We start from the raw sequence: 12870 nt of genomic DNA, 5'->3' as shown, positions 1-12870 counted from the left end.
GTTTCCCAAACTGTGTGCCAAGGCACCTTGTGGGGGCACTTCGTGATATTAGAGATTTTCAAGGGACACAGCAACCTTCAGTTCCTGACAGACACCATGCGAACCACCAATTCTTGGAAGTTCGTGGTTTCAGCGTTAGATGACAATACATCCCTTTCATTTTAAAGCTGGGATTTTGGCAGGTGTTGCAACAAAAATGCAAGAAACCAAGACAGAACAGGAATTCTGAGTGCTGGTGCTAAATCAGAATCCAAGGCTTGTGAAGTTATGCAATACTCAACTAACACATTGGCTATTGAGGGCCCATAGTAAGTCCCTAGGTCTTTTAAGAATGAACAAAAATTTATATTTTATTTCAATATAGATGTTGTTTTTTCCCCCCACCAACCACTAGGTTGTTAGGTCATAATACCTAACTTTTTGGGACATTACTACTTAATAAAGAATACTTTGGGGTATTTCCTTTGGCCTAGGAATGCTGTGAAAAATTCATGAGAGACTAATAGCATTGTGAAACTGGGAAATTTAAGAATTTTTGCATTAGTGGTTGAGTGGTTTAATTTTTTGCGAGGAAGATTTTGTAATAGTGTTGGAAGAAGTATGCTCTATCTGAAGTCTTCCTTCAACCACAGCACCCTTCTCTCATAAAGACAGCTAACTATGAGCATCCATGATGGTGGAATCTCTGATCCCCCAGAGCCTAGCAGCTAAAGCTACAGATTCACTGTTCTGCTCAGGACAAGCTTGCTTTGTATCACTTGTGTTTGTTCGCTTGCTTTGTTGATTTTTATTGTTGGTTTGTCTTATTGCATTTATTCCAGTGAAGTTGATTTCATGGATAGGAAGTACAAAATTTAGTTGATCATAAATGAATGCTCGATAAAGTTGGTTGAATGAAGTGATGTAATGAATGTCTCATCTCAGTCATGTTAAACCATCATTAGCTGTGTGTGGCATTTCTGCAAAAGAATGACCAGCCCTGAAGTTCTAAGGAATGCACATTTTAACTTTTAAGTGGATTCTCTGGAAATTTGTAAATAGTGTGTTTTTAAGACTTAACATTATGTTATTATGGACTGAGTTGTGCCTTCCCTACCGACAAAAAAATTAGTATGTTGAAGCCCCAATTTCCAGGACCTCAGAATGTGACTGCACTTGGAGACAGGGCATGTGGAGGTAAGTAAGTTAAAAGGAGGCCATTTGGGTGGGCCATAAGTGCAAGCTGCCTGGTACCTATAAGAAGAAATTAGAAGACACCAGGGGTGTGCAGAGAGGAGCCCACACAGGGCAAAGATCATGCAAGGACACAGCTAGAATGAAATACAAAGACCCTTTATAAGCCAACACCCTGATCTCAGACCTCCAGACTCCAGAACCATGTGAACATTGATGTCTGTTGTTTCAGCTGCCCCATCTGTGATGTTTGGGCATGGCACCTGGAACTGACTAATCCACATTCAGCAAAGTCCACACTTTTTGATCATGGTTGTTGAATGCTGCCACCTGGGAAAACTGCTGCACTCATGGTGGTTTGGGAAAACAAAAGATACTTCTTGGTGATTTGGGTAAAACTAATGTATAGTCTCTGGTTGAAATTGACCAGAAATCAAGATCTGGAGTCGATGGCATTAAAAACTTGTCTTTATATTCTTACAGAATACAGTGTTCAGGCTGGAATTGAATTTGGTGGGGTTATAATTCTGCTCATACCAACATGACACTGAGTTTTAAAGACAGATCATTTAGAGATTACCAGAGAATCCACTGAAAGGTTAAAATGTGCATTCCTTAGAAATTTGGGGCTGGTCATTCTTTTGCAGAAATGCCAGACACAGCTGGTGATGGTTTCATATGAGCGGAGAAGAGACATTGATTACATCACTTCCTATACCATAGGAGATGGGGACAGGTGATTGAAGCAATCCAAGAGAACACTCTGGGGAGAGACTGTCTTTAAGTTCATATCAGTCTTTTCCTAATTAGTATCATTAAGGAAACATCCAAAGTTTAGTTTCTCAAAGGACATTTTTTTGTTTTCCCATTCACAAAAGGTTTCAGTTTTTGCATCCAGGCAGTGATTTATCTTTTTTTAATTACAGCATGACTTTGTGGAACATTTTTTGCCCTTACTAAAAAGGGCATTCCAATTCAAAGTAGACCTTATGAATCACACCACTCATTGCGTTTCTCCTGTATCTGGCGTCTTATTTTCGCAGGATTTTGCAATCTGTTGCTTCTCTGTGAATGCGCTCACTAATGTCACGTCCAGGTTCATGCCTGAGATTGGCCATGCCACCGCTGTGTTGCTATGCCTCTCCTCTAGGCAGTTGCCACTCTGGTGTCACGTTACGTTTGATATCTACATTTAGGTCTGTTTACCGTCATAAAGCATCCTCTTATTCAATCATAATCAGAAGGATTCACTGTGCTTGGTTTGTTTAATTCTAAATTAACTTGCTCTTGTGGAAGTTATAATGGGATTGAAGCATGTCACAGTGCAAGCTGCACAATCAATGCAAAAATACCCCACTATCCACAAAAGGCATACCTCCCTTCTGGTACACTGAGTTATTTGAAAGGAGATCTTTATCTCCCGCCTGCACCATGAAGTAGAATTATCATTTCATCTTCAGCTTAGTTGCATAGATGGAAATGCCTGATAACTTTGGTCATATTTGTTATTTAAATCTGAACATCTGTTGACTTTTCCATTTTTTTAATGAGTGGATGCAGTTCAAACAGGTCACCTATAAAGTAGTGATGAATGAAGACAGTTTTGTATGGTGTTTAAATGAAGCTAAATTTCATTGTTTCAGATTAATTAGATGATCTAAATTAATGGACTCTGAACTAACGCGTGTTAAAACTCCTTTTTTTCACTTTTAAGTTCATGGAAATCATCAGAATTAGGCAAATTGTTGTATATTTCTTGGTGCAGATCCTTAGGAAAGCTGATTTAAGAGGAAGGGATAGTGGAAGGGGAGTTGGGTGGGGGGATGGGGTAACTGAGTGATGACTGAGGGATGGGGGGCACTTGACAGGATGAGCACTGGGTGTTATAACTATATGTTGGCAAATGGAACTCCAATAAAAAATATATATAAAAAAACACACATAAAAAGACTAGTAAAGTCTGGGTTTCATTAGTATATGATTACATGTTGCTAAAGTTTTGAAAAGCATTGAATGCTTTAAATGCTTTAAAATGTGTTCTGTTTTGTGTGCGTCATTACATATGAGAGAGAGAATTTGGGAAGATTCAAAGACCTGTAATTAACAGCCTTTTGGACCATCCAGGACTATGTGGTACCTTGAATTTCTGAAATAAGCAGAGTAGAATCTCTGTGGAATAATTAACCTTTCAACTATTTGGACTCCCAAAGACCAAGATGATAATGATACCTGTGGGGTATTAGCAGAGATATAAAGTTCAAGTAATCATTGATTGGTTGATTATAAAATGTCAGGTGTAATCATCCAAACGTCACTGTGCCAGCAGGCTGTGTGGCAGGAGACAGTGTTGGGACCAGACAGAGACAAGTTTTGTCTTCAGGTGCTCCTGGAATTGGACTTGGCACTGTGTTGACACTGAAGGGAGAGGGAAGAAAAATGTCTGATAGCATTTCTCTGGAGAAGTGGCCTGCAGAACTGGTCCCAATACAAAGAAAATGTGCAGCCATGCTGTGGATGCCAGAGAAGTACAATGTGAGTTATAGTAGTAGGGGTTCCCTCCTTCCCATATAACTTTATCTGTTTGGTCTTCTCTCTCTTGCCATGATGGAGAGGAACTAAGCCCTGAAAGCTGAGATGGTTCCATGTGCTTGAAGTTAAAGGTAAAATAAACAAGAGAATAAACAGTGTGACCATCTTCTCCTCTGCAGAAAGTAGAGTGACCTGTAAGTCTCGTTGTAGGAAGGCTTGTGTTGTCTTTTCCCAGAGAGTTGAGAAAATTGGAAACTCTTGTGTTTTGTCTCTTTTGTTATTTCTAAACTGAGCCAGACTTCTCCCCATCCGTTTCAGATCTGTAGACACTAAGCTGAGAAGTACCTGCATGGTTAAGTCAGCTTTCCCTTCTTGGGAAGCCATGTTCTCAGTGACTTGCATTGTGAGAGAGACTTTCTGTCAAGGTCTTGAGTATCTTCCAGGCTCACCTTTTCCTTTTGGCTTATGATGAGCTGGTGGCTCACTTCTGAGATGAACAAGGGTCTCAAACGTTCCCCTAGTTTTATCTACTTGTAACACTGGACTTGAGCCCCATGTATGTATGAGACTTTTTTATCCTTCTACCCAAATGTGACTGGAAAAACAACACAATGCATGCTATTCAAAAAGACTTATTAATAACCAAGATATGCAACATATTGCAAACATATGCAAATGCTTGCAATATGTTTTTGCATATTATGCTCTGCTCTGTCTTAAACTGATGACCTATTTCAAATCATATAATATCCTTTCTCCTTCTCTTTATAAAAGAGAATAATGACAACCAGTAGTACTGTTTTCAGTGGCCATTTCTATAGGAAATCAAATTTCATTCGCCTCCTGATTTTCGATTCCAGTCTTGAACTCGGAGCCCTATAATGCCCATTGTTGGGGTGGTAGGACTTGATTTTCATTACACCCTCCTGTCTTAGTGTGCTTGGACTGCCATGATATAACACCACCAACTGGATGGCACAAATGACACATTTCTTTCTCAGTGTCGGAGGCTGGGACATCCCAGATTAGGGTGCCTGATGATTCAGGTTTGGGTGAGAGTTCTCCTGCTTACAGATGGCACCTTCTCCCCCTATCCTCACATGGTAGATAGAGGGCCCTGGTCCCCTCCTCTCCCATCAAGGGAGCCCCATCCTCAGGACCTCATCTAAACCCACTCTCTCCCATAGGCCCCACCTCCAAATACCATTCCATTGAGGGTTAGGGCTTCCACATATGAATTGGCGGGGGGAGGGGGGGGCACATTCAGTCCACCAGACTATTTCTGACTCTGCTACTATTCATTTAGAAGGATTTTGAGTTAGAGAATCCTAACACATGACCTAAGGATCACTGGATATTATTATCCAAAGCACAATATTTCTGGTCTGCGCTACACCATAAAAAGCAGAAATCCTCAAGCCAGGACATACAGCAGATTTAATTCTTTGGGAGTCACAAGGAATGCTAAGGAGCTGGCGCTGGGATTTTCTGCAGCATGTTTGAGAGCTCCATTAAGGGAAACTCTACCCAATCATTTTCTCTCCTGAACAAGAGCATTGTTTTATTTAAGCCAAATTTGATGCTTATGAGATGCAGTGAGCTTGCTGAATATTCATATGCAGCTCTTCTCATCACGTTCTTGTGTTCCTTTTATTTTCCTTTGACTTATAATTGGTGTTTTTGCATATTTATGCTCTGCTCTGTCTTAAACTGATGACCTATTTCAAATCATATAATATCCTTCTCCTTCGACCCTGTGCTCTTAATTCATGGAGAAATCATTTCATTAAGTGCTGCTGTTCCTCTCATTCCCAGGAGCCTGCTCTCAGCACGCATGTGTGTTGTAGATTGTCGCCCCTATCCTAAGATTAAGGGTGGGAAGATTGAACTCTTTGAAATGCATAATATCCCAGAGTTGCACAGTTTCTGAGTGGTCATCTAAGCCGCACGATAATATCTCAGATGTTTAAAGGCAGTGAACTCACAAACTTAAATGTTCTCCTCCCAAGTGAGATAACCTTCAGATCCTTTGCTCTTGATCACATGATCCATTAGAAGCAGCTTGACTCTAGTGTTACTTTCCTTTGAACATGCACAGGCACACCAGCATTGCCAGTTAAAAGCTCCATGGATAAGAGGTCTCCAAAACACAGACACTTAAAATAACCTAAATGATGGAAGTGCTTTATAGCATGAAGATACAGATGCTTTATAAAGGAGAAAAAAAAAAACTGTGAGCCTCTTACAGTGTCACATCTCTTCAGAAATTCCCTAGAATACCTTCCCCAGGCCCTGGCAGAGGGTGGGATCATGCTGGATGAACTTACCCGACCCATATGAACTGGGGCAATGTGGGGTGGCATAGAAATTGTCCCGAAAGCCTCACCTGCTTCTTGGGCCCTCCCCTCAAATCTCTTAATTTTTTAGACTGTTTCTTTGCCTGTAAAATGAAATAATAAAACATGTCCATCCTCCTCGTTGTTTTACCTTCTGGACTTTCACAAGGGGAAAAAGATGCAAGGTATGTTTGCATGTATCAGTTCTGAGAATCTCTGAGCAGCGTTGCCAGTGACCCCACTTACCTAACATGTGGAGTGGCAGGGCTGACCGTCCTGGTACCTCGAGGCTCGCACAGGTTCCAGATCCTGGGCCATGCTCCCCTTTCAAGGCCTGGTTTGACTCTTTGGGGTAAACTTTTCACTGCTGTTTTCACCCTAAACAATTTGTTTTCTTCCAAGACATCTCGTGGGAAGTCAAGTTCCCTTTCCTATTTTCTGACAGATGTAAAAGTAGCTTAATGGAGCAAGGAGATAAAAGAAGGCATCACCACGGTTTGATGTTTTAAAACAAATCCAACATTGTGAAAAATAGGGTTTTTTTTTTAATCATGTGCTCTGCCTAACTGTTTTCTAGAAAATAAAATGCTGTGATATTATTTTTGAAAAGAAGATTTTGAATCACTTCCTTGGTGCCCTAGGTTTCATACAAAGGCATGCTGTGAATGCATCCTGGTGAAAGGAGATGCTTTAGGACATCAGTCATGTTTGTAAATTTCTGTAGTTATTAAAATGCTAGGGCCAGTCCTAGTAATTGTAAGAGTACGGTGTTTCAGGATGAAACCAGGTATCAGAAAATTAAATGTAATTAATTTTTCCATCAGAAAAAAATACCATATTTGACTTGGCGTTAAAACTCTTAGTTGTTCGTTTCTTGAGCATTTCCCTTCACATATCCAATTCAAATTGATAAATCCATTCTTTCCAACTGTCTGTAGCCGGGAAGTGCTCCAATCCCGTGTCGTTTGAAGCAATGCAGCATCCAGAATGACCACAGGAAGGCTTTTCCTTAGGTTCCGAGATGGGGCCTGTTTGGCCACACGCCGTGCCAGGCAGAGACCAGGCAATGCTGGCAGGGAGGCCTCCCCCAGGGAGGCAGTGCTGGCATGCACCAGGCGTCCCGGTGGAGGAAGCCCCAGTGCCCGGATGAGTGGAGGCGGCCTTTTGCCCTCGAGGTCCTTGTGATTGGGAAGAAGTGACCAGTAATAAAGAGTTGTGACACTTGGTACCAGTGCTTCTGCTGAGAGAAGTGGCTCCCATGCAGCTGGTTGTGGAGAATGGAAGCCACTGTACTGTTGGCTCAGGTGGGAGAGCTTGGGGTGACTGGGCACGTCCCTCCTGAGGGCAGCACAGCCTGAGCCTGGCGGGGGGGATGGTGGCAGGGACCACAGGTGCCCCCTCAGCGGGACTGTGGGGTGGGGCAGCCCACCCATTGGACTACCTGCCCTGCTCTGGGGCCCCGGGCAATTCAGGGGAAATAACTAGGATCCTCGGGAGAATACAGGAGAATGCAGGACTTGCCATCCCCGTGGGAAGCTTCCGTGCTGCTAGAGAAGTGCCCCGTTCGTGCACCCTGCCGAGGGGGCTCCCGGGGACAGCTGATGGCGTCATTTGGCTCTGTCGCTTACATTTGGTTCTCGTTTTGGAGGAATCGCCTTCCTAAAATGTTGACATTTTTGCTTTGAAGCCATTTTTTTTTTTAAAGAGAACAAGAAAAATCTCTCATAGATGACCACTAAGTTATTATTTCAGCTGCACCTAATAAGGAACAAGATTGCATTTTCTAATTCGGCACAGTCTGGTTTGTGTTGGCTTGCCTCATTGTCTGCATTCTTCCATGCACCGTCCTTCAAACGCAAATCCAGCAGTGACAAAGTTGGGAGAATCTTTAGCAAAGTAGATGGTCATTTTGCAGAAGCAGAGTGTGACCGGGCTGAATGACTGGTGTGCCGGTGGGCAGGACCCTGACATTGATCCTGTCAGCCAGAGGAGGACTCCTTCTCCCTTGGGGAGCCAGGTGAACCAGGGGTTCCCTAGTGCAGCCTTGTGCTCATGTGATTCACATTCATAAGCCGTGATGTGTGGAAGTATGGCGAAGGGAGGAGGTGAGCCCCCTGCAGTTAGGAATGTTTGGAGATGACAGTGAAGACTGTCCCCTGCTCCCACTCTCTGGGCCGGTGCTCACACTTACACACATAGCAGCAGCGCCCATGCCTCCCGCTCAGATCACAGGCATGTCCTACGTTCACTCATTCATCATACAGAGATATACGTGGCACACACACACGCCATGCAAAGCCACATGTGACATGTATGAATTGCACTCATAGCATGCACACACATCACACACATCACATACCAAAGACACAGGTATATCACACAATTCACACAGATGTATCGTAGGTACATGTGCATCACATGCATGTATCACACAGATCACCCACCCCACATACATGACATATGCATGGTACACACATACCACACACAAATGACAAATACATCACATACACGTGCCACCCCTGTATACATCACATGTGTGCACACATACAGCCATTCCCAAAGTTAATATTTTATTCATTCAATCTCCTGGAGGAAGATGACATGTGGTTGCCTACAAGGACATTTGCGGGGGCTGCTGTGAGAGCATGGGTGAGCTGTAGGATCTCTCCGCCTTCAGGAGCTGGGGGCTGGATGGACAAGTGGAAGGCCCTTCTGGTCTGAACAGCCCTTCCCCCGCTTCTGTGGGGCGTGTGTTTATTCACAGAAAAAAGCCCATCATATCATTCTTCCCACTTCTAACCCTGTCCTGCTTTGCCCTCTGTACCCAACACGGGGTTCCCAGGGCTTGAGGAGCCCTGTTTTCCATCTGTATTCAAGGCCTACAGAGAGTGAGACAGAGACATCAGGTGGATGGAGAACAGGATATCACCCTTGCTACCGTTAACAGCTGTTCAGAGATGGGGCTTGGATCTGGGCCTCACAGACTTGACCCTGTTCCCCTGAATTAGCCCACCTCCTCCTGCTCCCAGCACAGGGGGCATGCGGGTGCATGGACTCCGTTAGCCGGACACAGAGGGGATGAGGGAAAGGCCCACTGAGAGGAGTGGAGGCTTAGTTCACGGTGTCCACATCCTTCTCCCAGCCTTTCCAGTCAGGTAAGCAGTAGATGCAACAAGCTGATGTTAGCAGGAGGTTCTCAGAGAAGAATGCAGGGCTTTTGGAAGCTGATGCCCTGCCTTTGTTGTTAAAGCCACTAGCGGGCAGCCGGGGTGGCTCAGCGGTTTAGAACTGCCTTCAGCCCAGGGTGTGATCCTGGAGACCCGGGATTGAGTCCCACGTCGGGCTTCCTGGAGAGCTTGCTTCTCCCTCTGCCTGTGTCTCTGCCTCTCTCCCTCTCTCCCTCTGTGTCTTTCATGAATAAATAAATAAAATCTTTAAAAAATAAATAAATAAAGCCACTAGTGAACTCTCTACTTGGTGAGACATGCAGTCAGTCATGTGGAGGAGGGGGCAATGGGGCACCCCATCCAGGTGTGGACACCCATCCTCTTCCAGACCTGGAAGTCTCGCCCTGAACACATAAGAGTGAAATCAGTACTAATCAGTTTGATGCATCACTAGCACTTGCTCTGTGTGAAGTGTGCTGGTTAAGATTCCACTCTGAAAAGACCGTGTCCTCCTCTGTGGGTGAGAATATAAATGGAATGTTTCCTCAGAGCCATTTCACAATATGTATCAGGAACTTAAAAATAGGCATGGCTTTTGACTCAGTGTTTTAGTAATTGACCTAAGGAAAAGAAGAATGAGGCCAAAGCTTTAGCCATAAGGGGGACCACTGTCGAATGCAAAGATATTTACAAAGTAAGTGTCAAATAGTGTGAATATAACTAAATTACTGGGCAATCATACTAGCGAATGTTATCTAAGCAGTCAAAATCCTGTTTGCACAGAATGTTTATGATCTGAAAAAAAAATCTGATCAAATGTTTAAAAAAAAGGCAAAGTAAAACACTGCGTTCAGAATGAATTTGGTTCTTTTGGAACAAGATGGAGGTCTTGGCAAAACAAAGCTTGGCAACAGTTTTGAGAACGCAGAGGGACGTGGATTGGGGATAGGGCCATAGGGACAGCAAGATGTTCTCCTGGGAAGGTTCTTTCTAGTTTTTCTTTGTATTTTTCTGTTTTCCCCCTCAATTTTTTGTGGACATGGATTTTTATCGTCAAAAGGGTAGTGAGTGATATGGTTTGAGAATCTACCATATTCCTACAGAAACAGAAGATAATAGAGAGTATCACTTACCAAGGCTCAGTGAGTACGGTTTTGGTGCGAGAGCTGCATGGATCAGTCACCTGTTATTGAAATAATGCTAAATGCCGCGTAACCACCATAAAATCTCAGTGGCACACAATCACAGACCATGGGCTATCTGGTTAGCTCTGTTCCATGAGTTTTTCATCTTTTGGGGGCCAGTGGGGTAGGCAGAGCATGTTCTTTTTGATGAAGGCCCAGAGAGCCACCCAGAACATGCCAGGCCTTCTGCCCCCGGGCTGGACCTGTCACTCAGTGACCCCTGCCCATTGCATTAACCGTAGCACATCCCATGGCTGAGCCCAACGACCAGGGAGGGACTGCAGAGTCATCCACCAGAGGGCATAGATCCAAGAAGGCGATAGAATCCCTGAAGGCAATAGCTGTGTCGTTTAAGCATCTAAAAATGTTAGTTTGGAAACAAATGAAATTGACTTCCTGCAGAGTCATCTCTTGCTGTTGCTAATGTGCATTTTGTTATTGTCGTCGTGTTCCTGAGTTGGCAACACTCGCTCCACTGAGTGGCTCTTTCTGTCTCTTTAGATCCTGGCCAATGTGATCATTTTCATCTGTGGGAACCTGGCGGGGGCATACCACAAACACCTCATGGAACTTGCCCTGCAGCAGACATATCAGGACACATGCAATTGCATCAAGTCCCGGATCAAGCTGGAATTTGAAAAGCGTCAGCAGGTAAAATGCATTTTTCATTCTCGCTTCCGCATTTTTCGTGGTGGTATTGGAAGGATGTTGTTACTGTTATAATGGTGGGCAGCCCATTCACCATAGGCATCAGAAATTGTCTGGAGCCTCTGGTTGCCCATGCTCAGGGAGGGTGTCTGAAAACCCAGCAGATGTGAGAGGAAGACAAGTAGGAGGGGTGGCAGACAAAGCCATGGTGTCATCCACGGTAGTGGAGAGCTTTGGAGGGGAAACCATAAATACACACGGGACCCTGTGTTTAACATACTAAACCACACATGATGGCGGGACCACCTGGCACTGGCTTTGTTTTTCTTGGGTTTGTGTATCATCCCCAGGAAACCGGCTCCCATCTGGAAAGGTGAGGGTGGGCAGGACCCTCTGTGAATACCGCAGCCCACCTCTCTGAGCTTTCATCACACGGCCTGGGCTGGACCAGCTGGTATTTGACACATAGAAGATGCTTCTTTATTATTTGTTAAATTGTATGGAGTTAGTCTGTTCTATAAAATTTCACCAGAATGTATCATGGTGGTGGCAGCAGAGAAAGCATCCTTTAAATTTTGATGCTAGACTTTTATTTGTGTATAGGCTGAAGAATAGTGATTGAACTCCTTTTTAAAAACAGTTCAGTTTTGTTTGCTCAGCAAAGATCAACAGAGCACCTGTCAGGCATGAGTCCGGGCACTGACACTATGGCCATGAATATCACATTCTCACTGGTATTATTAGCTAAATCTCATAGCCAATTTTTAAAAAGCATTTTGTTGGGGTGCCTGGGGACACTCAGCCAGTTGAGCATCCGACTCTTGGTTTCAGGTCAGGTCATGGTCTTAGGGTTGTGAGATCGAGCCCCATGTCAGGCTCCATGCTCAGTGCAGAGTCTGCTTGAGACTCTCCCTCTCCCTCTCTCCTTCTGCCCCTCTGCCCCTCTCTCACCCCATGCATGTGTGCTCCCTCTTTGTCTCTAAAATAAATGAATCTTTAAAAAAAAAAAAAAGCATTTTGTGTTACAGCATGGATAGCAAAGGTATTTAGGAATGAATGCTTAGTTCCTTGATCTCTATGTGTATAAACTCTGGATTCAACATTAAGGGGTGCAGACCATTGTTAAGTTGGGGCTATTGTCCAGCATGCTTTCATATGCCTGTGTACTGTAGTATTTAAATCTAGGTTCTAGAAAATTCCACAGTTTCAAGAAGCAGTGCTTAATGTTCGTGATTATTTTCTCTATAGAGTCCCGATATTTCAGGATAGATGGTTCCCTTTTTCAACCAGTAGTGACTCTATTGGGTTGGTCCTGACAGACGTATTTTACTTTCTGTTTCAGCACTTCCAGAATCTACTTCAAAATCACACCAAGGCTGAGGGAACTGACATCCCAAGTAGACAGATTATATAACCTAATATTTATAGTACCAGCTTTGACAAAAGCAGTGTCAAGCTACTGACCTCATCTGCACTACATGCTTCTCTGAAGAGTCCTTGAGCAACCAGAACTAGGTCCTTGTCGAGGTGGCTTCCAAGTGGTCCTGTGGCCACAATGTGACCCCAGGTAGCTCAGGAATTAGAGCTAGGGCACCCTGTGTGCTAGAGAAGTCCTGAGGCCATTGTGAGTGGGCTTGTAAGGCATCATAAGGGCATTTACTAGTGTTTTTTTTTTTTTTAAAGAACCTTTTAAAAAATAAGTGAAGAGAAGAAAAAACCTTGTAGTAAAGGTGTTTAATAAAATATAATTTGATATCATGAATGTATGTTGCTATTAAAGTTGGGAGTCAGTTCCCAGGGTCTGGTGCCCAGAATGTAGTACTTTTCTTATTA

The 12870-nt window shown here is 43.8% G+C and overlaps 1 protein-coding gene across 1 annotated transcript in view; it reads left to right on the top strand.

Moving 5' to 3' along the window:
• Positions 1 to 12870, top strand: part of ADCY2 (adenylate cyclase 2) — a 385343-nt gene that overhangs the window by 187878 nt on the left and 184595 nt on the right. The window contains exon 4 of the mRNA XM_055308552.1: positions 10891 to 11040. Within this exon, the coding sequence (XP_055164527.1) occupies positions 10891 to 11040 (150 nt within the window). The remainder of the gene's footprint in view (positions 1 to 10890; positions 11041 to 12870) is intronic.

Source organism: Nyctereutes procyonoides, unplaced genomic scaffold, assembly GCF_905146905.1.
Source record: "Nyctereutes procyonoides isolate TBG_1078 unplaced genomic scaffold, NYPRO_anot_genome, whole genome shotgun sequence".
Taxonomy (NCBI): Eukaryota; Metazoa; Chordata; class Mammalia; order Carnivora; family Canidae; genus Nyctereutes; species Nyctereutes procyonoides.
Note: the sequence above shows the minus strand (reverse complement) of the source record. Positions and strands in the feature narration are given on the sequence as shown.